Source organism: Macrotis lagotis, chromosome 3 (assembly GCF_037893015.1).
Source record: "Macrotis lagotis isolate mMagLag1 chromosome 3, bilby.v1.9.chrom.fasta, whole genome shotgun sequence".
Lineage (NCBI taxonomy): Eukaryota > Metazoa > Chordata > Mammalia > Peramelemorphia > Peramelidae > Macrotis > Macrotis lagotis.
This window is the reverse complement of record NC_133660.1, coordinates 164,408,549-164,435,850: the sequence shown is the minus strand read 5'-3', so window position 1 is coordinate 164,435,850 and position 27,302 is coordinate 164,408,549. Positions and strand designations below refer to the sequence as shown.

Here is a 27,302-nt window from a genome sequence, read left to right as displayed (position 1 = left end):
TAGAGATTTTGCTGAGTAGTGATGGCAGAAATAGGTTAAGAAATGGTAAAAAACAAAAAAGGTGGTGGGGAACAGGATAAGGAGTATGTTAACATCCTGACCAGGGTGTTGGGGGCATGAGATAAGGTCGAACTACTACTGGAAAAGATGGCCAGGGATTTTATGTTTTCTTGAGAGAGTGACATTTCTAGTGAGTATCAGAGTGAGAGAAAAAGGTCTAAGCTGAATAGAAATTGATTAATAATAGGGTGGGTATTTCAGAAAGTGTTGGAATGTGTCGGCACTGTGAATTGGAATATGGGATGAGAAAATGGAAAAGAGTTGCAGAGGGGGAGATGGTTTTCCCTTAAATAGCTGAGGATTCTGTTTCCCTGTTGAAATGTTTTAAATGAGTTAGGCATTAACATGTCAGGTTGGGGAGTTAAACTGGATTGTCTTTTGAATGTGTTGCTTTGATTCTGATTTCTCCATATGTAATAGTTATATTCACATCACATATTCTGAACTTTATGAAATTTTTACCAGTGAATGAATGAAAAAGCTTTAGTAAACACTGTAAAGCTGATGTGAGAGGCAACATGTAGGAGGTTTTCAGCTGCAAGTCACATGGAAGAAAAACCATGCTTTTTAAGAATTTTATTTATTTATGGTAATGGGGTTAAATGATTTGCCCAAGGTCACATAGATAGGCAATTATTAAGTGTCTGAGGCTGGATTTGAACTCAGGTCTTCCTGACTCCAGGCCCAGTGCTCTAACCACTGTACCACATAGCTGGTGGGGGGAGTAGAGGAAGTGGCTTATATTCTTTTTTGAAAGTACCAAGAATTTTTTTTTCCATGTCTAGACAAAAAGAAGGGGATGGGGGGGAGTAGGGTCAGGGCAAGTGTTCTTGAGCTCAGGGTTCTAGACTCTTTCTACTAGGTACTAAAGGGGAATGCTGGAGTTCAGGTATTAGTTGACTCCTCTGTGGCATGACATCTGGGTCTTCTTTGTGGTACCTTTAAGCTTTAGCTATGCTGGTTTGGCATTTAGGGTTGATAGTGTTTTTGTCAGGCTCTTTGATTCTCTAGTGGCTGGTCTTGAAGCAGAGCTGATGTCTCGTGGAATGGGGTGGTAAGGATGAATTTATTATTTATTTGCTAAAGCAAATAATATATGGCAATTTATATTTGGTTTTTTATAGATCTTTGTTATTGTTTTGAGTTTCAAGGCAGTGGGGTTAAGTGACTTGCCCAAGATTGATCCTCAGATCTAAACTCAGGTCCTCCTGACTCCAGGACTAGTGCTCTATTCACTTCACCACCTAGCTGCCCCTGTTTATATTATTATTTAAGCAAATACAACAATAAAAAGTATTAAATGTACTTAAGCTCAAAATGCTGAGGACTAAAAGAATTTTTTGTTTTTGTGTTTTGGATTTTGGAGAAAGAGGATAATCAAAGAAAATAAATGGAACTACTGGTTGAGGTTGATAATGTTATAATAGGTTATGGAAACATACATTTAGATCTGGAAAAATCCTTAGACTATCAGACCTAACCTCTTCGTTTTAAAGATGAAAAAAGTGAAAGCTTGAGTGACTTCCCTGTGCCACACGTTATGTATTTGAGGAAGGATCCAAACCCAGGCCTTCCTGACTCCCAACTCCAGTGTTCTGTCCTTTAAGATCATTGCAATAAAGAGTACTACTTATTTTCTGTTTTCTTTCTGTTTTTCCTGTCAAGGATAACAATCATTGAACTGAAAAGGAAAATATGGTGAATGTAGAGTTAATAGCTAAAAAAAAAGTAGAGTTCTTCTTCTGCCTTTCTGGCATTTTAGTTTCCTTTGCTTAATTATCAACCAAACCCCAACCCCTATATATACCCCAAAGTTCAAAATTTTTATTTTCTTGCCTTTCTCAACAATTTTTTTTTATTTGTTTTATCAACTCCCTTGAGTTCATTGTCTTCTCTAATCAAATGACTCTCAGGTCTACATATGTAGCCCTACTCTTTCCCAAAAAATGTTTAACATTTCCAACCGAAAGTCCAGGCAGCATCTTAAATGCAAATTATCCAAAATGGAATTCATTCCCTTAGCCCCACCATAAAACCATATCTCTGTGATAAAAACCATGAAATCCCTATCTCTGGGAAAAACCCAATCATTGCAGTCATCTAGCTGCATATCCTCTCCAAACAATTGACAGGTCTTAATCTCTTCTAACCTTTCAATTTCTCTTGTACCTGTCCTCTTAACTTTCATAGGCACCACCACTTATATGCCTTCTTCACCTGTCTGGGCACTTTTCAGGAGTTTCCCAGTGGGTCTCCCTGCCACAAGTGTCTCTGAGCACCAGTCCAACTACCACAGTAATGCTCCTAATGTACAGGTCTCTATAGGCCAAAGTTGGTGATACTCTAGAATAACTGGGATCAAATAGGATTTCTTCCATTTGGTATTATGATTTCCTTCACAATTCTTTATGCTATGTATTTTATATTTACTTGTGTGTACATTGTTTCCTCTGATGGCATAAGTAGGAACTCTTTTATGTCTTGGATTCTTAATATCTGACATGTAGGGATACTGGAATTGGTTTAGAGAGCTCCTAGTAAGGAACTTCCTCTACTAATGAAGGGGGAAATCTGCAACTTACAGTCTTAGAGAGCTGCTTAGACCACTGAGTGTTTAAGTATCTCATTTGAGGTCACCCAGTTAGTCTGTGTTGGAACTATGGCACACAGTAAATGTTCAATAAAAGCTTGTTTAGTTGGCTGATATTAGGACAATATGTCAGTGGCCCTTGATGAGCTTAATACCAAGTCACATTTGAACTCTATCCCAGGGTACTGAAATATTGGTAATTGTGATTGCTGTGTAATTGCCGATCCGTGAAAAAACATGAAGAAGTGCAGCATGACTAGAGGAAAACAATTTTGAGAAAAGTGAAATCCTGGCAAAATTGTAATGAATATTAGTAAAGGTATGGATTAATGGAGAACAAATTATGCCAGGCTAATCTCAATTTCATTTTTAAATGAATTACTAGTTTGAATCAGGAAAATGCTATAAAAATAATTTGCCAGCGTTTTTAGCGAAGCATTTGACAAAATTTTTCATGCTGTCCACAATAAGATGGAGAGATTATAGGCTAAAGGGTAACACGAGTATTCAGATTGATTGAATAACTGAATGTTTGTTTAACATTTTCTTAATGAGAAGAATGTAGGTAGGCGGCAGGTATCAATTGCAAGGAGACATGCTAAAAGAGCTAGCTAACACTTTGGATGACAGAGAATCCAAAAAGATCTTTTCATCAGCTCTAATGAGATGAAATTTAATAGAGCTAAATATCAAATCTCCTAAAGTATAAGATTAAACAAATCGATTTTATAATAGCAAGATGGGGGAGACTTGTCTAAAATAAAATGTTTGAAAGAAAATCACAATTTTTTTCCTATTGTATTTTTTTTTTTAACAAGACAATGAGGTTAAGTGACCAGCTAGGTAATTTTTAAGTGTCTGAGACCGGATTTAAACTCAGGTCCTCCTAACTCCAGGGCTGGTGACCTATTCACTATACCACCTAGCTGCCCCAATAATCACAGTTTTTAGTCTGGATGATTGAGCAGGGTGATATAGTAGTACAAAATGTATTTTTTAGGTTGTATTTATGGAGGCTACTATATTCTACCCTTGATTAGATTATATCTAAAGTTTTATGTTGAATTCTGAGTACCACATCTTGCAAGAACATTGATAAGGTAGAAAGCAGACCTTGAAGGTCATTCCTTACATAGGTGGATTAGTTGAAGAAACTGTACATTTGAAACTTTTGGAGGAAAGTCTTGAGGAAGAATTGAGTGGCAATTAAAGAGCTACCCAAAAAGTGGGGTAGCCTGCCTTGGGATATAATACTTTCGCTGGGATTTTTCAAGCAGAGATTTAATGATTATTCTGGGATTGTTGTAGCAGAAAATCTTATTCAAGTACAGTTTGCACTCAAAGACCACTATGATCTCTTTTAGTCGTAGATTTTTTTAAGTAAAGAATTCTTTCTTTTATAGTTTAATGTATTCTTTGAATGAAAACAACCAATCAGCTAGCAACTGAAATTAGCATAAATATGATACAAGGACTTTTTCACTGCTCTGTTTTTGAAAGGGACAAAGAAAAATAAGAACATTCAATCTTTCTTTATAATGTCTTTTGAACTATGTACTCTCCCCAGGGCCCCTGGCCCCATCTTTCTTTTTTAGGTGGATCTTAGGCAAAACAAAGAATAATGTTACAGAAAACTTGGGAATTTTGGTTTTCCTTGGAGCAGGGATAGGAAATAGACCTACCATTTCATTGGTTTAGGAATTCCCTAGTGAGGAAACTCTACTAAATGAGGTTCTTTGCAACGTAAAATTTTGAAGGATTGTCTTGAGCACTAAGAGATATCAAAGAGCCTGAATCCAGGTCTTCCTGAATTTGAAGTCAGCTCTGTATCCACTATGAAACTTGCCTCTCTAATGGAGGAATAGTAAGAATATTTTGTTTACTAAAATTTTATGTATGTTCACAAACCCATTTCTTCAATTTGCCAGAAAACAGAACTTTTGTTGATGATCATAGATCATAATTGGAAATTTACAAGTCCCATCTTTATATTTCCTTGATAAGCTCCTCATCTCAGGAACATTCCTTCCTTTTTTTAATGTATATCCTATGGTTGCATACTTAAACAATTAATTATCCTTTAGTTTTTTGTATGTTGTCAATAACAGTCTCTTGATTTTTATTTTACTTAAAAAATCCTTTTGAGGTAGTCTGTTGAACCTTCTCTATCCTAAAACACCTATGTTTGCATTACTAACCTTTTAACCCAAATATCATTACTTTAAACTGATTACAATTCTGCCCTAAAACTTCTCTTTTTAGCTGCTTAGCTAATTATTATTTTAATTAAATTTCATCAGGTTATGATTGTTAAGTATTCTGTACCCTCATTATAGTTCTTGATGTTGAAAGGCTTTCTTTTAATGTTTTATGCTTATTATTTGAGCAAGTAATTTCCTGTTCATTCCTGTCAGGATTTTTCTGTTCTACAGGAGAATCAAATCCAAATGCAACCTTTTATCACTCCTATGTCCTCTGAAAGGCCTCTAGCTGTGGCATTCTTTTTATAGGACTAAAACAGCTGAGCAGTCCAGTATTCTACTGCAATGGACCTGAGATCAGATCTATCCTCAGAAATTTGCTAAGTGACCCTGGACAAGTCATTTAGCCTCTCTCTCTCTCCCTCAGTTTCTTCATCTGTAAAATAGGAATTATTAGCACCTATCTTCCATAGTTATTGGAAGAATAAAATGATATAGTACTTGTAAAGTTCTTTGTAAACTTTAAAGTACTATTTAAATGCTAGCTAGGTCAAATGCATGGACTTGATTCTAAGATTCATGAAATGTAAGAAAAAATGTTCTAGCCTTTTTTGTAAGCATTTATTAAATGCTTACTCTATACCAGGCACAGCTTTACAACTGTCCTATTTGATCCTCACAATAACCCTGTGATATGGGTACTTATATTATCTCATTTTATAGTTGAGACTGAGGCTAGATGAAGATCCAACAAAGGAGACAAAGAATGAAGGTTCAGAAAGGTAGGAGGACAGCCAGTAGAGTATCAAGGATAAAAGTGTGATCAGTAGTGTCAGTAGCTGCAGACAGGATTGAAAAGGATGAGGATTGAGTGTATCCTTAATACAAGTAGCTCCTTGTCTTTAGTCCACAGTGTTCTGTCACTGGCATTTGCAAATTCCAGAGAAGGAAAATCAAGAGCATGTTGCAGAAATGGAGTTTTTGTAGTTCTGATTAACTTGTTGATGGTGGCAGTGTGTGTGTGTGTGTGTGTGTGTGTGTGTGTGTGTGTATGTATGTATATCCCTGCATACTAAATCGACACCAGAACTACTGTTCATTTATATGCCCTCAATCAGTAAGATGTTTAATGCTTACTTTGTAGAACTTATTTGCTCACTTTTGATATCTATCTACTTTAGCATATATTGAATAATAAGTATAAGAATAGATGATACCTGGTAACAGTGGAAGGAACTGAGAATTACCTGAGGATAAAATTGTAATTCGGAGTGATTGATTTATTATAGAACCAGGGTTCATTTGTTTTAATTTTGGTTCTTTATAAATATTTCTTAGTCTACAGAATTAGTTTGCCATTGGAATTGTTCAATCTAGCCACTCTGTGTATTAGAGTTTTCAGCATTAAGATTTTCTTTCTCTGCGTTGTTTCAATTGGCACTCTGCTTTTTGTGTTTATAAGATATGGCTTATTTTCTTGGTTTTTTACATTATGGCATTCTGGTATTTTGATTTTTCTTTGTGTGTGTGTGTGTGTGTGTGTGTGTGTGTGTGTGTTTATAAGGCAAAAGTCACTTGCTCAAGGCCACACAACTAGGTAATTAAGTTTCTGAGGTGTGCACCTAGTATTTTGACTTTACATATTCTTTTGAGAGACCTATGATCCATAAGTAATCTCCATACTTTATGTCTTCATAATCAGTATTTTACTTATATATAATTATTTTCTTTTGATATTATGTTTTTTCTTTACTTTTATATCTTTCTTTCACATCTATATATTTTGGATTGCCAGTTTTCACTGTAAATTCAAATTTTTCCAACCTCCATATCATTTCTACTGGGCATAAATTCTATTTTATGATTCTTATTTGTCTTTTGAATCATTCAGGAACATCCTATTCTGGTTCCAGTGCTGTCTTGGAAATCCACAGGGTCTTTTTCTTTCAGTTTTATCTTATAGGATTCAGAGTTTTTGCATTTGTTCATTTGGAAGCCAAATTTCCTGCCTTTTCAGTATCTTCTCTGCTGGTTTACCTGTTTGTGCTCAGAAATCTTAGCTCACTTTCTTCCTCTTAAGATGTAAGGTAATTTAGGTCTTTTTTCCTAATATTTCCCTGTTCCTCACTATCTGGCTCTCTCTTTTTTTTTTTTTTTTGGTCAGTTTCTTTTGTGGCTAGATTTCAAATTTTTATCAGTCTCTTGGGTAATTCAGGTTTCACCAATATCAATTTTTCTTCCAAGAGGTCTATACTGACCTCAGTCAATTATTAATGTCTTTTATCCTTCAGATCTGGTGAAGATTCACTCGGTTGTGCCCAGGCCCAGTTCCCTCTGTTCCTCTTGCAACTTGACTCACTGCCACATTGCAATCTGTAGAGAATGCTTCCCTTTTGACACACTATGCAGGAGTAAAGAATTGAGACTGTTAAAGTTGTAGTGCTTTGATTGTTTGATATGGGATTGAATAAGTCGTTTAATTTAGGTACTGTTGTCATTGTGGACTCAGCCAGTCCACAAGTAGTTAATATTGCTCCATTTGTTTAGATCTGTCTTTGTGTAAAGAGAAATTTATAGTTTGTGTTTCTTGGTAGGTATGTTCTATGAAATCTTCCAGATTTTGTAGTTATTTTAAGTGGAATTTCTCACTGTATCTTACTGCTGAGTTCTATCAGCATTATATAGAAATGCCAATGATTTGTTGGATTTATTTTATATCCTGCAATTTTGCTAAAGTTATTGTTTCATTAATTTTTTAGTTGTTTCTCTTGGGTTCTTTAGGTATGTCGTTAAGTCATCTGTAAAAAGTAACTTTTATTTCTTATTTACCCATATTTTCTTATTTTCCTTCTCTTATGATATTTGTGTAATATATTATGTATTATATTTCTAGTGTTATGGCAAATAGAAATGGGTACAACAGACATTCTTATTTCACCCCTAATTTCATTGGAAGATCCTAGTTTACATCTATTTCATTTATAGTACCAGTTCTTAGTTTTTGATATATAAATGTATACATTTCGTGATTTTAATAAAAAATTCCACTAATTCTGGTTTCTAGTATTAGACTTTTTGTCTTTTTTTTTTTTTAACAGAAATGGGTAATGTAGTTATCAAAATTTTTTTTATAAAATCATGGGCATTTTTTGTTTTTGTTATTAATATGATTAAGTTTATAGTTTTCCTAAAATTAAACCAATACCAAATTCTTGCTTTATATCCAATCTAGTCATAGTGTATGCAATCTTTGTGATATATCTAACTTTGTTGCTTAAATTTTATTTAAAAAAAAGAGAGATAGGGGCGGCTAGGTGATGCAGTGAATAGAGCACTGGCCTTGGAGTCAGGAGTACCTGGGTTCAAATCCGACCTCAGACACTTAATAATTACCTAGCTGTGTGGCCTTGGGCAAGCCACTTAACCCCATTGCCTTGAATTTAAAAATTTTGATCCATATTCATTAGGGATATTGTTTCCAAGTCTTTTTTAATTTAGGTATATTAAGACAATTAATTGTGTCATAAAAGGGTCTAATTTGATAAAATTCCTTTTGTTGTTTTTGTAAATAGTTTATTTAATATTAGAATTAATTGTTCTTTGAATGTTCATAAGAATTTCCTTATTATTCCATCTAGTTCTGAAAGGCTTTTTCCTTTTCTCATGAAGTTTATTATCCCTTCCCTACTCATCTCTCCCTCTTCCTCATCTATCCATCCCTCCCACCCCAATCTACATATCATTTTACATTTAGAAGCTACTACCAGCAAATTAAAAGTACCAATTTAAAAAAAGCATACATGGAAAATCTTTGAAAGCTGAACTGTATATGACTGGAAAGTATTTCAGTAAATAAATATTTGTAATTTTTTTTCTTCAGGAGTCTTATATCTTACTAAATTTATGGCATGAGGCTTAAACTTTCTTCACACTTCAATATAACAGCATATCTGTTTTTTTCTTTGCAAAAAAGTTAAACTAATCTTTTCAAACTTTTTTTAAAAAGTATATTGACCTTTATTTCATTTTCTTGTAGTTGCTTTTCCTCATCTTCCTGGTTCTGCTCCTTCATGGCCTAGTCTTGTTGATACTACCAAGCAGTGGGACTACTATGCCAGGAGGGAGAAAGATAGAGAACGAGAGAGAGAACGAGACCGGGAAAGAGATCGAGACCGTGATAGGGAAAGAGAACGGACCAGAGAGAGAGAGCGAGAACGTGATCACAGCCCAACGCCAAGTGTATTCAACAGGTTTGTTGAGTATACCTTAATTTATACCTAATGTTAAATATATAACAGAGTTTAAATCCAAACAAAAAGCTGGAACTTTTAACATGAATTAAAAATTATTTGCTAAAGGTTTTCAGGACAATCTAATTATAACTGACTTCAGGAAGTGTGAAAGAAATGCTTCTTTACCTACTAGTAGTGTTCACTGTGTTAGCTTTCAAAAGGAAAAAAAATAACACTTGAAATTATAGGTCATTTGGTAAGCTATTGTAATGTCAAGTAGTCATCTCCTTTATTCATTGAAACATTAAGTACCTACTATTTGTTGTAGACACCAATTATATATTGAGGTCACACAGGCAAAAATAGACACTGCCTTTAATAATCTTACATTGGGGGGGTTGTTGGAGCCTGGAAATAATATGTATGCAGGTGAATATATACAAAATATATTTCAAGGGGGGAAGCACATTAGAGACTGCAGACATCAATTCCTATTTCTTTTCAGAGCACCACCATCTTCCTCATTATCTAGCATCTTAATCTTCCAGTTTCATCCTTGATAACAGTCCTTTATCATCTATGATTGTTGCTGTCAAGTTTTATCAGCCCCTATAACATCTCTCATTACATCCTGTTTTCTCCACATGTAATGCCTGGTTAAAACTTTGTCATCTTACCCAACTGCTGTAATATCCCAATGTTGTTTTTATTTTAAGTGTATTTTTTCTCCAATTTACTATCTACATAACTGCCAAAATACTCTTCCCAGGGCATAGGTCTGATTATGTAGTTCCTCAAAATGCTCATATCCTTCAGTAGTTCCCTGTGGCCTACAAGATAGGGGTTTTTTTTTGTTTTTTGTTTAGGTTTTTGCAAGGCAAATGGGGTTAAGTGGCTTGCCCAAGGCCACACAGCTAGGTAATTATTAAGTGTCTGAGACCGGATTTGAACCCAGGTACTCCTGACTTCAGGGCTGGTACTTTACCCACTATGCCAACTAGCTGCCCCAGCCTACAATATAAAATAGAAATACCCTTATGTTTCACTTAGAACCCACTACAATCAGACTCCCCACTTATTCTTTACATTTCACCAAATCACTGTTAACCGTTTCATGAACTCAGTCCATCCCCAGCATCTGTGCAGCTTCATAAGCTATTTCCCATGCCTAGAATTCAGTCCATTTTCGTTTTGTCTCTCTCATTATCCTCATCTTTAAAGCCTTGATTTGAGCATCCATGAAGGCAAGATATTATTCTGGAATCGTCAGTAACAATTTTTTTAAGTGGAATAAGTTTATAATAACATTAGTCTGGTTTTTTAAATAAATTCTGTTGATAGCTCTCATTTCTATATATCTTCCTGTATCCTTAACCCTTCTCCTTTTTGGAGAGTCATGTGTTGAAAAAACAGCCAGAAAAATTGTACCTCAAAAGCATATCAAAATATGTACAGTATTCCATATCTACAAAGCTCTCACTTATTTATGCAAGGAAGTGAAGGGTGATGTCTTATAATAACACTTCTTGGTGACCATGCTTGATCTTTGTAATTTCGTGATGTTTGTTGTCAGTTATTTTTGGTAATGGTTCTTTGCCTTGGTGTTGTTATTGTGTATATTGTTTTCTTGACTGCTTATTTTACTCTGCATTAGTTTATGTGTCTGTCCATGTTTCTCTGTAGTCATCAATTTCTTATAGTTCAATAATATTCCATTACCTTCCCAGACTATAGTTTGTTTAGCCATACCTAGCCAATGATTATCATTTTGCTTCCAAATCTTAGCTACTACAAAAAAGTGCTGTTGTAAATATTTTAGTCTATAGGAGACTTTCTTTTTTATCATTGACCTCTTTGATGTTTAATTCTAGTATTGCAATCTCTGGAACAAAAGGTATAAGCATTTTAGTAACTTAACTTACATAATTGCAAATTGCTTTCCAAAAATGTTGATACTGATTTGAGATACTTTGAAGAGGGTTGTGGAAGAGTGAAATTTTTTTTTGAATGAGATTTAATTTAATTTATTTATTTTTAAACATTTTATTTGAGTTTTGAGTTTTACAATATTTCTCCAAGTCTTACTTCCCTCCCCCCGCCACAGAAAGCAATCTGTCTTTATTTTGTTTCCATGTTGTACATTGATCCAAATTGAGTGTGATGAGAGAGAAATCACATCCTGAAGGAAGAAACAAAAAGTATAAGAGATAACAAGATCAGACAATAAGATACCTAGTTTTTTTCCCTAAATTAAAGGGAATAGTCCTTGAAATTTGTTCAAACTCCACGGCTCTTTATCTGGATACAGCTGGTATTCTCCATTGCAGACAGCCCTAAATTGTCCCTGGTTATTGCACTGATGGAATGAGCGAGTCCATCAAGGTCGAACATCACCCACGTGTTGCTGTTAGGGTGTACAGTGTTTTTCTGGTTCTGCTCATCACTCAGCATCAATTCATGCAAATCCCTCCAGGCTACCCTGAATTCCCATCCCTCCTGGTTTCTAATAGAACAATAGTGTTCCATGATATACATATACCACAGTTTGCTAAGCCATTCCCCAAATGAAGGACATTTACTTGATTTCTAATTCTTTGCCACCACAAACAGAGCTGCTATGAATATTTTTGTACAAGGGTATAGGCCCAGTAGTGGTATTGCTGGGTCAAAGGTTATGCACATTTTTGTTGCCCTTTGGCATAGTTCCAAATCTCTCTCCAGAAAGGTTGGATGAGTTCACAGCTCCACCAACAGTGTAATAGTGTCCCAGATTTCCCACATCCCTTCCAACAATGATCATTATCCTTTCTGGTTATATTGGCCAATCTGAGAGGTGTGAGGTGGTACCTCAGAGAAGCTTTGATTTTCATTTCTCTAATAATAAATGATTTAGAGCAATTTTTCATATGGCTGAATTGCTTTGATCTCCTTATCTGTAAATTGCCTTTGCATATCCTTTGACCCATTTGTCAATTGGGGAATGGCTTTTGTTTTAAAAATATGACTCAATTCTCAGTATATTTTAGAAATCAATCCTTTGTCAGAATCATTAGTTGTAAAGATTGTTTCCCAATTTACTACATTTCTTTTGTTCTTGGTTACAGTGGTTTTATTTGTGCAAAAGCTTTTTTATTTAATGTAATCGAAATCACCTAGATTGTTTTTGGTGATGTTCTCCATCTGGAAGAGTGAGATATTTACCTAGTTGGTGCAAAGCAAGTTTGTTTGACATGCCAGGCAAGAGAATAAAATGGAAAGAGCTATGTTTTGCATTTTTGTGAATTAAAAATTTTATTGCCCTTATCTATTTTTCTACAGGAAATATGAAACAGATGTCTTCTTTTTGTTGTAAGAATTGTTGTTCATATCTTAGTAGGAATAATGGAAAATGCTCACAGAGAGACCAGTTTTGAGGGCCTGTCCATTTTTATTTGTATTTTTAGCATTAATTTTATTTTAAAGATTTTTTTAACATTCTTTAATTTAGGGTTCTAAATTCCCTCCCTCCTTCTCCAGCCACTGAGGAGGCAGACAATATGATATCAATTATACACGTGAAATTATGCAAAATATTTCTATTAGCCAAATCCATCACTTCCCCCCCCCAAAAAAAAAAAAGAGAATATTATACTTTAGTTTGCACTCTTACCAGTTCTCTCTGTGGAGGTGGGTTGCATTTTTTCCATCATGCATCCTTTGGAATTGTCTTGGATCATTGTGCTGATCAGAGTAACCACATGTTTCACAGTTGATCATCATTACAAAACTGCTGATCTCAGTGATAACTTGATTCTTCTCACTTCCCTCTACATGAGTTCATATAAGTCTTGGCATGTTTTTCTGAAACCACCATTTATTTTTAGTTTTAGTTTTTGGTTTTTGCAAGGCAGTGGGGTTAAGTGATCTGCCCAGGATCACACAGCTAGGTAATTATTAAGTGTCTGAAGCCAAATTTGAACTCAGATCCTCCTGACTCTAGACCCAGTGCCTCATCCTAGATGCCCCATCATTTCTTGAAGTACACTCGTGCTCCATCAGAATCATATTCCACAACTTGTTTAGCCATTCCCCAGTTGATGAACATCCCCTTAACTTCTGATTCTTTTCCACTACATAAATAGCTGATATAAATATTTTTGTACATATAGGTCTTTTTTCTTTCTTCAATCTCTTTGAGTTACAGTTAAAAGATATGTATATGTATTTGTTCCTGTTTTATTATCTTCAGTTTTTTTACATTCATCTTGTAATCCTAGTCTTGATTTCTAAGCTTTTTATATGGTTTCTTTTTACTTTGTAAAATAATGATGTGAGGAACATAATTTAGATTATTTTCATAATTGTATAACTTTTTAAAATGAACTCCTACTTTGAATTTTATTATTGAATTAACTATAACTAGTTAACAAGCATTTTGTGGCTGATTAGACCAACTGGTTGCTCAAAGTTCTTTTCGGTCTGAGGGTTTTATAGTTTAATCATTCTGCATTAAAGTCTTACAAGCCAGTTTTAATTCCCACTTGGCTATTCTTCTACTTACCTGAGTTGAGAATTTAAGAAGAGGATACTCAGTATGTTTCTTCTCTGTGCAGTTGTATATTCACCTACAACCCCCTAGAGCAGATGATGACTAATTTTGATAGACTGTCTGAAAGCATCAGTTATTCAGTTATACCTGCTATATTCAGAAGGAAGTATTATAAGAATTCCAGTATTTAAGTGATTCCAAAAAGTATTTCATGCTTAAGATTATAAAATTATAAAGATTCATATTATAGTTTGTTTATTTTTTTCATGGCTATTGTTGATCAGGGAAAATATAAATATCTGGTACGTAATGGTTGCTTAAATTTCATATAATCTGATTTGGCTTCAAAATTATAAAATACTAATGAATTTATAGAACTACAATACTTCCTTGTGCTTCTACTAAAGTTTAACCTCACCAGAACACCACTTGGAGCACAAATTAATATTTATAGCTTGTTTCTTGTGGTAAAGGAAGACAAAGGGGAAGATGACCCAGATGAATTCAGTCTAGTTTCTGGCCCCATCTCTGAGGCCTGATGTTAAGCTTCTCTGCACCTCAACTTTTCCCAGGTATAGAATGCAAAATTGGGGGGAGAATGCTTCAGAGGGCCTTTCCAGCTCTAGATTCACAGTACTGTCAGAATCATAGATGGCCTAATCTGTGTCAAAACATCTCCATCTCACTGGAAAATTGAAACTTGTTTTGTTTTCCTTTCTCTAAGTTTATATGTAGCATTTAGCACAGTACTTGGTATATAGAAAATACCAAATATTTGTTGATCAAACACATTTATTTTTGCTGTATTTTATGTTTTCCAGAATCATCAAACGCATAAAAGTTCAATGTTTGTGGGGGTTTTTTGTTTTTTGTTTTTAGGTTTTTGCAAGGCAGATGGGGTTAAGTAGCCTGCCCAAGGCCACACAGCTAGGTAATTATAAAGTGTCTGAGGCCGGATTTGAACCCAGGTACTCCTGACTCCAGGGCCGGTGCTTTATCCACTGCACCACCTAGCTGCCCCAATGTTTGTGTTTCTTAAGATGATCATTATTTCATTCATACTTTGATTCAGTCCTAATTTTTATTGTTACTAGTTTAGAAATAAATTCACTGTTTCTGAAATGTGCTTTCTCATAAGCAAAGAACTTAAACTATAATTATAAACAGAAATCAATTATTTTTCCATGGGATTACATGTTTTCATTTTGTATGAATAATGCAGATACTTAAAGAGTTTTGACATTGCATTGATGAGGAAAAGAGGACTTTAAAAAATTTTAAGTGCTACTTAATTTTCAGTGAAGGAGCATGCATTAACATTTTTATTAAGCCAATTTGAGAAAAGTTTAACCTTTAGTTTCCTGATTTGCAGTACTAACAGTCTGTGTTTACCTTTCACTTAAGACTTTGGGCATGATTAAAAAAAATTTTTTAAAGCCACAGAGGGAGAAATGTGGTAGTATTGAGCAGATCTCAATTATCTCCAGCATATAAAATATAATTTAAATGTCTGTGTGAAGTATAAGAATATGCAATTCTTTCTGAAATAGTCATTATATTGATAGGGCATATAGTATGTATGTTGTATTACAAATTACAGGGTCAGTGTTTTAAGAAGTCCAGACCAGCTGTAACATCTGTTTTACAGGATGCTAAATTGAGGGCCAGAAAAGCGGCTGGTCATTCTAGGGTGCTTGAAATGAGCTATAATAACTTCCAGGCCCAGTCTGTGTGACTGCCAGAGTTATCAGTTAAAGGGGTGGGAGAAGAGGCCTTGGGTTTTTGTGTGTGGGACTAAATTATCTACCATCTGCAATAAAGCTACTGCCATATGGCTGCATTTAGAAACTAAAGGACCTTATGCTATCAGAAGTTGGTTTTATGGTAAGAGGGAGGGTTAAAAATGACAAGTCATGAAATAATTGACATGTATTTAAAAAAGAGGGGGGAAAAGGGGATTTCCAATTTAAATCATTAAAAAGAGAACTTTTTATTTAAAAAAAATTGCTAACATCCTGTATTTAGTCTTAATTTTCAGAATTTTGCTTTTTTTTTCTCATTGCAAAGCAGCCCCTCCCCTCAAAAAAGACATTGCTTCAAAAATAAATTAGCTGGGTTCTTTTGCTATCAAAATTGTATGTTATTGTCAGTAAAATTACCACTACTATTATCTCTTTTTAAAGAGATTGGTCTTTATTCTCACTTTCGCCTTTCTCTCAATATCTTGACTTTCTTTTGCCAACATTTTCCCACTTTAAATAGTTGTCTGGTTTGCTGAGGTGTTGGAGGGATCACAAAGGATATGGAAGATAGGTATCACAAAGAAATGTAGGGTAAAAAAAATCACTGGTTAGAGAACTATGATCAGAGAAGCAAAGGGGAGATTTTTTTTTTTATGGGTCATTTTGGCCCTTTATTGAAAAAGTTTTCCAACAACAACCTAAGAATTCTGTTTTTCAAGATATTTTATGGGTAAAATTGACATCCCAGAATTTTACTGCTCTAATATTTGGACTTCTGGAAGGTTAAATTTAGGATTGGAGAGTCAGACTTTAACAGTCAGATTATAATTATCTAAATAGTATTTGCTTAATGTTCCAGTAACATTCAAACAAAAGAAACATTAGGCATATTTGTTTTAACTTATCAGTGTACTACTAATGCTTAATATTAATTGTTTCCAAGTTATCATTTCATCTTATAGCTAAGGACTCTATGATATTAGAAATACATTTTTTTCTTCTTTCAGGATCCTTCTCTCCTCTTGCTTCATGAAGCCACAATGTTTCTGATAATCGGTTTCAAACTTTTCTAGTTGCAACTTACTGATAAAAAGTAAATAGTTTGACTAAAGTTTTTTTTTCATTCAGTTAGAAGAGGTATTTAGAGTTTTATTAACTTTGTGAAATATGAGGTAAGTATAACAATGTCAGTGCTTCATTTCATTTATGAACTGCTTAAAACTACCTCCTGAAAGATAGTACAATGTATAGTTTGGAAATCACTGCTAATTATGTATGATTTGCTTAGTTTTTCCCCTGTAGTTTTTCTTTACTGTGTGGTACAATTCATAAAAGCCCTGGTTCTGAATCTTGAACAAATCCCTGACCCCTGACCCTTCTGGATCTCAAAATTCCTTAACTATAAAATGAAGAAGTTGAACTAGATGATATCAGACATACTTTCTGGCCCTAACACTGTGATCTTATCTTTTTTTACCATTCCAGATGGTGAAATAAATTTAAGGCATTTAAATATTTTTTATGTAGTTTAACAATAATTATCAAATTTTATTCATTAAAAAATTAACTTATGTAAGCAATAGATCACATGTTTAGAAACATTCAAGGCCATCTAGTCAAATCAAATTTTACAGATGAGGAAAAAGATCCAAAGAGGTAATTTGACTTGAAGGTTACACAGGTAAATATAGGCTTGAGTTTGTAATTGTCAGTTGTGGAAATAAATGCTTATTTAAGAGAAATGTTCAGATATAAGTTGAAACCATCTATTATGTTTTATCCATTAGATTTTATGTCTTATGCCATAATATATCATTTCTCATCTCTTTCCTCTTAACCCAGTGGAACGCCTACTAAAGTTGTATACTTCACAATTGAAGTTTTGTGCTTAGACTTATTTTGATAATACAGAATAGTATGAAGAAAAAGGTCCATCGTGATTAGAGAAATTTTAAAAGAAAGATTAAATCAAGATTTTTTTTAAAAAACTGAATTGCAGGTTCAGTTTTGTGACTTTTGGATTGTACATATTTCTGATCAAAGTTCTTTGACATTTCAAGCCACTTTTCTGGATTTATGAATTAATTGTGAGATGATAAAGAATATTACTTTTTCTTTTTATCTAGCACTGGTTAGCAGAGTAATATTGTTTTTAGTTACACAAAAAAAAACATAACCTAAGCTTTTTTGAAACGTAGTGACATTTCAGGTGTTATTGCAGAACTAAGCCTGAGGCTTCCTTTTGTCAACTTGATGTTAACTAGGAAATAAAGAAATTGCTAATTCACTTATTAATTTAATAGGCCATCTACCTAGTGATGAAACTCCTTGGGGATTTTTTTTTTGTCAGGTCTCTATTAAAATGAGGAAAATAAAAAATGACCCCTGTTTTCTTCAGTTTGCTTTGCAATTATTGCTTTGCAATAATGATATCGTGATGGGAAAGGGGTTGGGGATGCTAAGAGTCCCAGTTTTTTGACCATCAACAAATTTTAATTTGACTAGTGGTAATTGGGAACATATTGTTAGAAGTGATTATATCACTGTTGATGTTTCTGCTAAAAGAAATAAGGAAGTTGGGGCTAAATGGAATGGTGGTATACAGGATTCTAGAAGAGACAGTGAAAGAAATTGGCAGTATGGGTTTTTATAAGCCTAATAATTATAAGAGATATTTCATTGACAGTATGTTATGATCATTATATTTCAGCATATAGTATACTGTATTTAAATTTAATAAAACTAATTTGTAAAATAAAATTAAGATAAGCAGTTGACAACAGAAATGACATCAATGCAGTGTACAATAATTTTATCCAGAAAATAAAACACAATAAACCAATAGAACACAAAGAGCCCTGTCAGTATTTTCACCAACATTTGACTTACCAAACAGAAATGACTGTCAAAGTCAAAACCAGGTTAGAATATAAATTAAACTCTTAATTTTTACAGAGAAAAATTATGTATATGTCTCATAAAGCAGAGAAGTAGAAGAGACTAAAAGTAGTCTAAAGCATCCTAAGGACCACTCAAGAACTATAAACTGGGGATTAGAGGTAGGGGAGGAAAATACATACTAAAATTACTACCAAAAAAATTTTCTTCCCAGTGTCGGAACAACCACACTCGGAGTAAGTTGCTTTAAGAAGTTGAAGTGACCCTAAAGAGCACAAAGGCAGGAAAGGAACTGAATTGGAACAAGAATAAATAATTAAGATAAATGAGTGAATGATTGAAGCAAGCACTTTGTGTACCAACTGTGAGCAAGACAGTGGAGATTAGCTAGAAAAATCATTCAGTCTCCGTGAAGCATGTTCACATCTTAACAGAAGAGATAGCTAATACTTGGAAGGTCTCAGTTACCAGTCAAATTGGAAATCCCATGAACCTTAAGGTCCAGCAGCAAAGTTGATGGTAATGTCATTACCAGTGATAAAATAATATTATTTTCTAATTTCAAACCTTATGGCAATGCCAAAGACTTTCTTAGGAAGAACTTTATTTAGGTCTTTAATAGCTGTGACTATAGCACTGCAGAAGCAGTTGTCAACTGGCATCTAGGCAGAGATTCCTTCCCTGATGTAGCCCTAATGGCTACAGGGATCATACTGAAAGCATTCCTATTCCAAAAGTTCTTGGATTTAAGAATTTAGGCTGACCCCTAGCAGAGAATGTGGTGGTAGTGGTGATGTGATGGTGGTGGTGGTGGTGGTGGTGGTGGTAGGAGGAGGAGTAGTTTGACTTTGTGGCACATGCTGCCTTCTGCTTCTACTTCAGGGTGTCCGAGTTCATGCTGGAGGCAATGCAATTGAGGGATCAATTTATAGGTATCTAAAGGAAGGGAAGATATCAAAGCTACAGGAAAAAAATCTCATTGGTTCTCAAAAAAAGGTAACTGAAAAAAAATCAGCAGCTATATTTATACATCTATTCTCTCATCTATACAAAATCTTTGAGAGTCATCCTCATACCAATTGAGTGCATGCATTGAGTTTATCAGTAGGGAATGAGCAAACTTTTGCACAGAATATTCAACAACAGATTATATCTTTACCTTCTCACAATTGACTGAAAGATAGAGAATGACTATTGTAGCTATTTGTTCCATCGTAGGTTCCATTGTAGCCATTTGTTAAATGAAAAAAAAATTTAAAAAAATTCAACAGAACAAAACTGTGCATAGCTCTTTTTTTACCTAAGGTGGTTCCCAGCTATATCTATAGTTGCTATTTTGATATAGGAGATGTAGTATGAAGTCCAGGTCAGTGAGAAGGAGGATTTTATGATGATGTGTGTTGACTTTATCTGCTTCTGGTGGTATATAACATTGTGTTGATCCTATCAAATTTCAAATCATTTGCAGAGCCACCTGAAAGATCAGTAATCACTCAAAGGAATTCCTCTGTACATTCACACAGTAAAGACCAAATAAGATGAAAAACATAGTTTACCCAAACTTAATATACACCTAATGAATAACCTATCAAAATTTAATCAACATTCTCTTATCTAAAACTGACCATATAAACTGGATGAGATGGATCTACAATTAAAGAGGAGTGGAGACTGGTTTACACTTGGGAAACTGCAAGGTAGTTTCACTGACCCCAAGCTTTCCATAATAGCTGTGGCCCATCCTTTTAGCACAGACATTTTACTAGTGTTGCTGTAATAGCAGTACAATCTGCAATATCACTTCTCTCTACAACCTCTGAAGTTGAAGAAGGCCAGTGGAAAGACTAATGGAGGATTTGAACAAATAAAAAACTAATGAAGCATTTCAAAAAAGAATCACTTGACAGAGATGGGTTGGTTACATAAAAGATAGAGGTCAGCTAGAATGCACCATTGCTATCCTAGCAATTTTAGGAGAAAACAAAGACCCTCCAGCATCTTTGGGAGCCCAATTGGATTGTAGCTTTCACGAGTTCCTAAATCATTTTGGTTAAGAAGAAAGAATTTATTAAAAAAAAACTTCAAATAAAACTGTTCATAATTTACTATGGAACCATCATGGGGAAAAGCCTATGCTGCATCTTATAAAGCCAATCTGTTAAGAGTAAAAAGTATGATGTCTTTAGGTTATTGTATCCATATTTTTGCATTTCTAAGTAAGACACCAGTTTTATTCACAGCAACTCATTTAATAGAATGTAATCTCATTGAGGATAGGAACACTTTTATCTTTGTTGCTTAACACAGCACCTTGCAATAAATATTTATACTAAACTAAACTGAATTAAATAATTGAGTACTTTTCATGTGTATGAGTACAGTCCTCTAGTTTTATGGTTAACCAGACTGTAGATTATTTCTCTGACCTTAATTTTTCTGGTGACCAGATCTCAAATGTTTTAGTTACTCCAGAAAAGTAAGACTTGAATTACTATGCCCTTGAATAGATAGAAACAGAATTAACTGAGTTTTTGGTTGGCTTTATTGTATTTTTTACAGATTTCTTCTGTGTAATACTAAGGGTTAAGCTCTGATTTCATTTCATTAAAAAAATCAGTTTTTGAACTTATTGGGCAGAGCAGTATTTTGAATCTTAATTTCTTTAATGTCATCTAAAATTATTTTCTCTTCTATATGGCTTTTTACCAATATATCTCTGGTGAAATTTTATTCTTATATTTCACAAGGAGTTTGAGAATGAATTGGCATGTGCTTATTTACATACACACATGTATATGTATACATACTTTTATATGCATAAGTAGGCAGGTGGTAGTTTCTTTAGTTATCAAAGATAATTGTGGAGCTAGAGCCTAGTCAGCCACTCATAAAAAACAGCTAATTGTCTAAAATAGATAATACTATGTTCTGGAAGATAGAACCCCTTCTCTTCACTCAAAACCTCATTCAGATTCATCTCCCTTTTCTCCAAACCTGGCACTTGCTATATTAGTTCCTTAGAAATATGATAATGGTGTCTGACCTTCATTCTTGAAGACGACCATGACGTCAGGGAGGTGATGTCAGGACAAGCACATGGACTGGATTTGAGTGAGGGCAACTGTGCTAAGTCACCAGCCTCATTTTCTCCTCCAAAGCCATCTAAGTCCATTGGCCAGATAGGAATCAGAATGACTGGAGATGACCCTGGGTTCAAGGCAGTCAAGTTAAGTTACTTGCCCAAGGTCTCATACAGTGAGTATCCTTATCCCTGAAGCTGAATTTGAACTCAGGTCCTCCTGACTCCAGGGTTGGTGTTCTATCCATTCCACGAGTTAGCTGCCCAAATATATAGAACAAGAACTCATTTGCTATTTTAACATCAGACTTTTGCTGAACCATATTTGGAGTTATGTTTGGGGATGAAAAGGCCCATGTATTCCTTGATCAGTAATATTTGGTTTTAAGTGTATGCAATGGTTGCTATGCATTGTTTGCCATATCTGCCCATACTTGTTTATGTCTGATAGTTCCCAGCTAATTTTTTCCTTCAATTCTAGTGATGAAGAACGATACAGATACAGAGAATATACAGAAAGAGGCTATGAGCGTCATAGAGCAAGTCGAGAAAAAGAAGAGCGACACAGAGAAAGAAGACACAGAGAAAAAGAGGAGACAAGACACAAGTCTTCTAGAAGGTCTGTTTTTTAATTCAAAAAATGAAATTAATATGAAATTAGTAGAAATCCACTCGACATGAAATATTAGAAAAATAATATAAACACTCCCATATAATCAGCAGCATACATTCTGCTCTCTAAATTTTTAAGAATAACTTGTTGGAACTTAAAATTTATAGTATTTAGACAGTGTATTCAAGCTTCATCTTTTTTTTTTAAGAGCAATAATGTGAGCAACTATGTAAGCAAACCAAAATGTCTTCTCTTTTTAACAAGCAATATATATTTAGCTTTAAATCCATTATGTTCCACAATTGCTATTTATTTTTATCATTTTGTCTTCAATAATTTAAGTTACATATACATATAAGTATAAAATGTAAGAGTTTAAAGAGGTTTATTCTAGGGTCATCTGGGATAAAAATATATGTGTCTAGAAAAATTATCTCAAATGATGATGGTGATAGGATCAGTTATTTTGTTTACCTTCATTTCTAAAGTTCACAGAAACATTAAGATGTAGGGAAGCTTAGTTTCACTCATCAGGTTTTGGTATAAAAAAAATACTATGAACAATAGTATTTAGTGTACAATAGCTCTGATCTTTTTTCCTTTTTTTCCTTTTTTTCCTTTTTTTTTTTAGTAATAGCAGACGGCGCCATGAAAGTGAAGAAGGGGATAGTCACAGGAGACACAAACACAAAAAATCAAAAAGAAGCAAAGAAGGGAAAGAAGCTGGCAATGAACCTGCCCCAGAGCAGGAGAGCACTGAGGCCACTCCTGCTGAATAGGCCAGTAGTGCTTGCATTAATGCCCAAAACTGGCTGCTTTAAATCTTGTTATTTTTCTGGATAATGTTTAAGAAATTTCTGCTTAATCTTGTTCTGTTAGTATGAAGAGGTTAATTTTTTTTTCAAAATAAAGAGTGAATTTTTCATGTCAAGCTTAGACTTGCTTGAATTTGTCATATTTGAGAAATCAAAAGATAACTTTTCTAGAGTAAAAGCAGGTTTAGAGAAGATGTTCCTTTAAAACCAGACACCAAATCCCAGTTAATATGTGTACACCAACTAATTAAGCTCCTCCTTAAGCCATAGTTTTCATTTAGCTAATCAGCTGCTTGTCACTTTTGCCACACTGCAAAAATATCAAAGTCATATACTTGGGTAAGCCTAAAAAGGGACTTAATGAAAACTGAAAACAGGAAGCTATTATTTGCAAGTAAGTTTTTTCTTACTTGAGTGGAGAGTAAAGCCTAGTAACATAATATAACACTTATTTTCATATTACAACTATTCAGTAACAATTAGTATAAATTTGGGAATATAAACTGATGTTGGAATGTTCAGAATGTCCTTGTATTTATTTTCAAATCAGGAAAATCCATTTTTAAGGCAATCTGGTAATTTTGTTGGAAGTTATTTAGCTCAGTTACTTTGGCACAACTCTGGACCTCCTTTTGGAGCCTGTTTCAAATCACCTTTGGTGATTTTTCCAAGCCCTTTTGGCGTACCCCGTGTACAGTTTTTACATTGTTGCTATTACCTGTGTTGTGAATGAAAGCCTTCATCTCTAGTAAATTAATCATTCATAAATTAATTCATAAATTTCTAGCAAATCATTCATAAAAGGGAAAAATAATTTTGAGTTCTTTGGGGTTGATCCTAAAACTAATATTGGTAGTTTTTGTAACAAATAAAATCGCTTTACAAAGAATGAGTTTATTTTTCTAATTATAATGAATAAGTTCAATTCATCATATAACTAAGACAAATTTAAAAAAATATTTGCTGCCTAACTGATTATGAAAAGAAAACCTTGATATAATGTACACTTCAGCTATTTAGGGTTGCACTTAAAAATTTAATCATCAGATTATTTCTGTGGTATTTTATGACTCAGTTCTTTTTCCTTGTTTATTTCTTAATCCAATGTCTAAATTCGAACACAGTAATACGGGGCACACAAATAGTTCCAACTCAGGGGTTTTTATTACATTATTATATAGAAAAATATAAGCTTAAAGACATGAAGTACTGAGTCTTTCATTTTGAAGAAAAACTACCAATAGTTTTCAGGTTTTTTGAGAAGTATTTTCCTTGAAATCCTATTTTTCCTTACATGCAAATTTTTCTTATTGTAGCCTTTAAAAAGGAAAGTTGAAAAAAAAGTCAAAATCTCATATCAAATTTTAAATAATCATTTTTATGTTCTGTTTTCCCACCACAAATTTCCATCACTTGTTTTATAAAAAAGTTCCAGGCCAAGAAACAATAGTTAGGGTAATTCTTCCTTTAAGTTCCTTCAGCATTCTTGCCAAACAAGCATGCATCATTCCTGATGTACTTCTCCCATTGACAGCAAGGAGAATATCACCACATCTAGAAATAGAGAGAAATAACAATATATTTATCCATAGTTATTTTAAAATTGTTCTGCTTTACAACAGTCAACAGTTTCATATCATCACTTATATTCTCATTAAGGTTATTTAATAGGCCCAAGCCTTCTCCATACTTCCTGCCTTAAATTATTGTAAAATATATTGGAATCAAAGGACATTATTTATATTTATTATGTATAATTATTATTATTTACAGTATTCTATTCAAATATATTTATTTCTCCTTGCTATTTAAATTCACATGTGGTGGAAAGAAACCATTTACTGTCTAACACATAAATATGTTAAAGACTTTTTTAAGTAGTATGGAACAAAGTATACTCCCTTCCCCAATCCTGAAAACTGAAGGGGCAATTCTGCCAGAACAGAACCCCCTTAAATTACCCATTCATCCTTACCTAATTCTTCCATCATTATAAGCTGGGGTTCCTTCAACAATAGATTTAATAAAAAATGGTTTGTTCCCACTGTATTCTTCATAACCTCCTACAATGCTGAAACCTAGACTTCCAGATGTATTCCTCCGTAATATTACATCTTTGCAGCTGTACAAATACCTGAAATAGCAATGTGATTAATGTATATACAGAAGGTTAAACTTAATTACAGATGACTTTTCATTCACCTTTCTATTCCTCATATTTCTTAGATTAGTAATACCAGGGGTTCGCTCAAAAGAAATACAAGTTTAGCTTATTAGTGAAGACCTTTATTATCTGGCTTTCTTTAAAAACACTTGCTCTTAAGTTTTGTATAAGGCATTACAGAAAGTTAATTGATGGACCCTAATTAATCTTTGCTAGTAGATGGTGATAGACAGCAATTAGCTGTGTGAAGTGTGTGAAAAAATGTGAAATAGGGTTCTGATTATTCTTATATTGTTAGGGATAAGATTTATTAAATAAGGCTTTAATAAAATAGTGCCTTAAACAAGTGCTTAAATATTGAATTGTCTCAAAATAGTAACATGTAAATTGTATTTGTATGTGTGTGTGTGTGTGTACACGCAGATGAGATTAAGAAAAGCAGGTATAAAAATTAATATAAATCATAAATATAATTAATTGCAAAATATAAATTGAGAATGAATTCTCAACAAAAAGGATGGACAAAGGACCAAATGTTAGAATAAGAAATTGGAGAAGGAATGTTTTCATTTAATTCAGTAAATATTTAATAATCTACATTTTGTTAATAATATATATGTTTTATGCAATTAAGAAATAAGGAACTCCGGAGGGAGATAGATTTGGTGGGAATGGCAAGAGATAGGTTTGTTAGTTTTTCTCATTTTGGGCAGATTCAGGCAACTGATAATATGAAACTAGCATTCAGAAAAGAGACAAGAAGAAATTCTACAAAATTCCAAAAGTCTAGATCACCAGGAAGGGGGAAAAAAGATGACCTCAGATCAGAGCATTCTAATAGTTGAGATCAGCTTAAGAAGGTATGGGTCAGGCACTTAGGAAAAGAATCAGTAAAGCTTAAAACTAAGGGGAGTCTGACTCTTACTATCGCCATAGATGAGGGCTTGGAGAGGGCCATGCTTTACCTGTTAGGATGACTGATGATGGAGAGAACAATTTTAGGCAAGGTTAAAATCGATTGAAAAAATAAAGGGAAGTTTGTACCTTCCTTGGGAGTCGTTGTTGTAAAAAGGAGGGAGGGCTATGGGATTGGGGAAGCATTGCCCAGTCTCATACATACTGATGATTTGGTCTCTACAAAGCATATCCCCCACAAGACTACTTTTCCTAGTCCAGGCTCTCTCATCACTTCTGGACTCCATTGATGAAATGGCTTGATTGTTCTCTTTGTTTCAAGTCTTTTCCCCCTTTCCAAAGGCCTCTACACAGCTGCAGAAGTAATCTTTCTAAGGCAAAGATCTTCAATTCCTAGGCTGGTATAAGATAACTCAAGGTCTAGTGAAGAGTTTTGAAGAATGGAGGAAACATTTTATCTTAATACTCACTGGCATATATGGATTAATGTGTTCTTGTTAATAGACTACAAACCAAAATTGTTGCTCTTAATGAAATTATACACATTGGCAGCTAATCTTGATTATTATTCTAAAATGCCTACAAATCCCATCTTAATGTAGAAAGTCTGTTCAAATTAACATATCTTCATAAAATTTAAAATATGGATAAGATTTATATATTAATTACCACTACTGTTCATTACATTTGCAATTCAGTCTCTTCCCTAAGTATTTCTAACTCCCACATAAAATAAGATTTGGAAACAAAACCAAAAAACTTGATTATTTATATTTTAAAATGTTAAAATCTGATATTTTAACTTTTCAGTTTTATTTTTTAATATATCTAATCATTAAAAATATATATAATCAGCAAAGAGTAGGGTAGCTTAAAAGCACGAATTTTAATAAACAAGAATCCATATCCTAATTTTGATGTAAAATAATATTGTTTTGTTTTATTTCACAGCAGGACTTAATGGTAGTAGAAGATTCATCCCAGAGGAACTACAAATATTCACCTGCTGCTAGGTTGTTAGATACCATGTTTACACAACAGTTCACTGGCTGCTAATGTTAAAAACAGACAATTTGGGGCTTTTTTCCAGAAACCAAAGAATATTACTTTCCCATCTGGGTGGTTGTGCACCAAATTACTTTAGGGGAGGAGTTGGAGAATTTGTGATTACTTAACCAAGGTCATGGTGAACTATGTCAAACACTGTATTAATGCATTATTTTAAATGAGTTGGTCTTCAGACTAGTATTTCAGTATTCCTAGGCCATTTTTGTCATTTACCAAATAGTTGGTTTAATATGAATAGTGGTTGAAAATATAAATATATGAAAAAAAATTAATGACATTTAAAGAAAATACTTTTTTCCTTTTGGGGGGGGTGGGGGGAGGGAGGTGGGTTGCTCCCTACCATATACCAGAAATACAAGTCTTGTAAAAATTAAGTTTTTGTGACTGCTCCAAAAAC

General features: G+C 33.8%; 2 protein-coding genes across 14 annotated transcripts in view; one reads left to right on the top strand and one right to left on the bottom strand.

The window, feature by feature from the left end:
• FIP1L1 (factor interacting with PAPOLA and CPSF1) overlaps positions 1 to 25,985 on the top strand; it is a 100,561-nt gene extending 74,576 nt beyond the window's left edge. For 8 of the 9 annotated variants that reach the window (XM_074229431.1, XM_074229433.1, XM_074229432.1 and 5 more), the window contains 3 exons: positions 8,888 to 9,101; positions 21,812 to 21,949; positions 22,575 to 25,985. In XM_074229431.1, the coding sequence (XP_074085532.1) occupies positions 8,888 to 9,101; positions 21,812 to 21,949; positions 22,575 to 22,722 (500 nt within the window). In that variant the 3' untranslated portion in view covers positions 22,723 to 25,985. The remainder of the gene's footprint in view (positions 1 to 8,887; positions 9,102 to 21,811; positions 21,950 to 22,574) is intronic. The other variant, XM_074229427.1, reaches the window with a different exon arrangement.
• LNX1 (ligand of numb-protein X 1) overlaps positions 18,712 to 27,302 on the bottom strand; it is a 229,492-nt gene continuing 220,901 nt past the window's right edge. For 3 of the 5 annotated variants that reach the window (XM_074229422.1, XM_074229420.1, XM_074229421.1), the window contains exons 11-12: positions 24,734 to 24,892; positions 18,719 to 24,312 (exon numbers count right to left, since the gene is read on the bottom strand). In XM_074229422.1, the coding sequence (XP_074085523.1) occupies positions 24,177 to 24,312; positions 24,734 to 24,892 (295 nt within the window). In that variant the 3' untranslated portion in view covers positions 18,719 to 24,176. The other 2 variants (XM_074229424.1, XM_074229423.1) reach the window with 2 other exon arrangements.